We start from the raw sequence: 321 nt of genomic DNA, 5'->3' as shown, positions 1-321 counted from the left end.
ATCGCCCCACCGCACACAGCACACTACACCCCCACAGATGTACTTACGCCTCATCCGCCTGCGCCGACCTGGTGTTCACGGAGCCGTCGTGAACGTAGGCGAATTCCCACACGTTAAACACGGGATTATTGTCTCTTGGTCCTTCTCCCGGCCCCATCTGCCCGCCCTCGCCGAGGAAGGGCAGGGCGGCGGCCAGCCCGCACACGCCCACCATGAGGTAAGCAAGGCACGCCCGCGTCTTCATCTGCAAGGGTTTAAGAGGATCAGAAAATTGCATTCATTTGCAGTACGTCAGGGTGTTGCATAAACATCGTGGTCTCG

The 321-nt window shown here is 58.9% G+C and overlaps 1 protein-coding gene across 1 annotated transcript in view; it reads right to left on the bottom strand.

The window, feature by feature from the left end:
• Positions 1-321, bottom strand: part of LOC119589083 — a gene marked incomplete in the record, with an annotated part of 33277 nt that overhangs the window by 3338 nt on the left and 29618 nt on the right. The window contains 1 exon segment of the mRNA XM_037937658.1: positions 48-244. Coding sequence (XP_037793586.1) covers positions 48-244 — 197 coding nt within the window.

This window comes from Penaeus monodon, chromosome 25, assembly GCF_015228065.2.
Source record: "Penaeus monodon isolate SGIC_2016 chromosome 25, NSTDA_Pmon_1, whole genome shotgun sequence".
In the NCBI taxonomy this organism is placed as follows: Eukaryota; Metazoa; Arthropoda; class Malacostraca; order Decapoda; family Penaeidae; genus Penaeus; species Penaeus monodon.
This window is presented reverse-complemented; position numbering and strand designations above follow the sequence as displayed.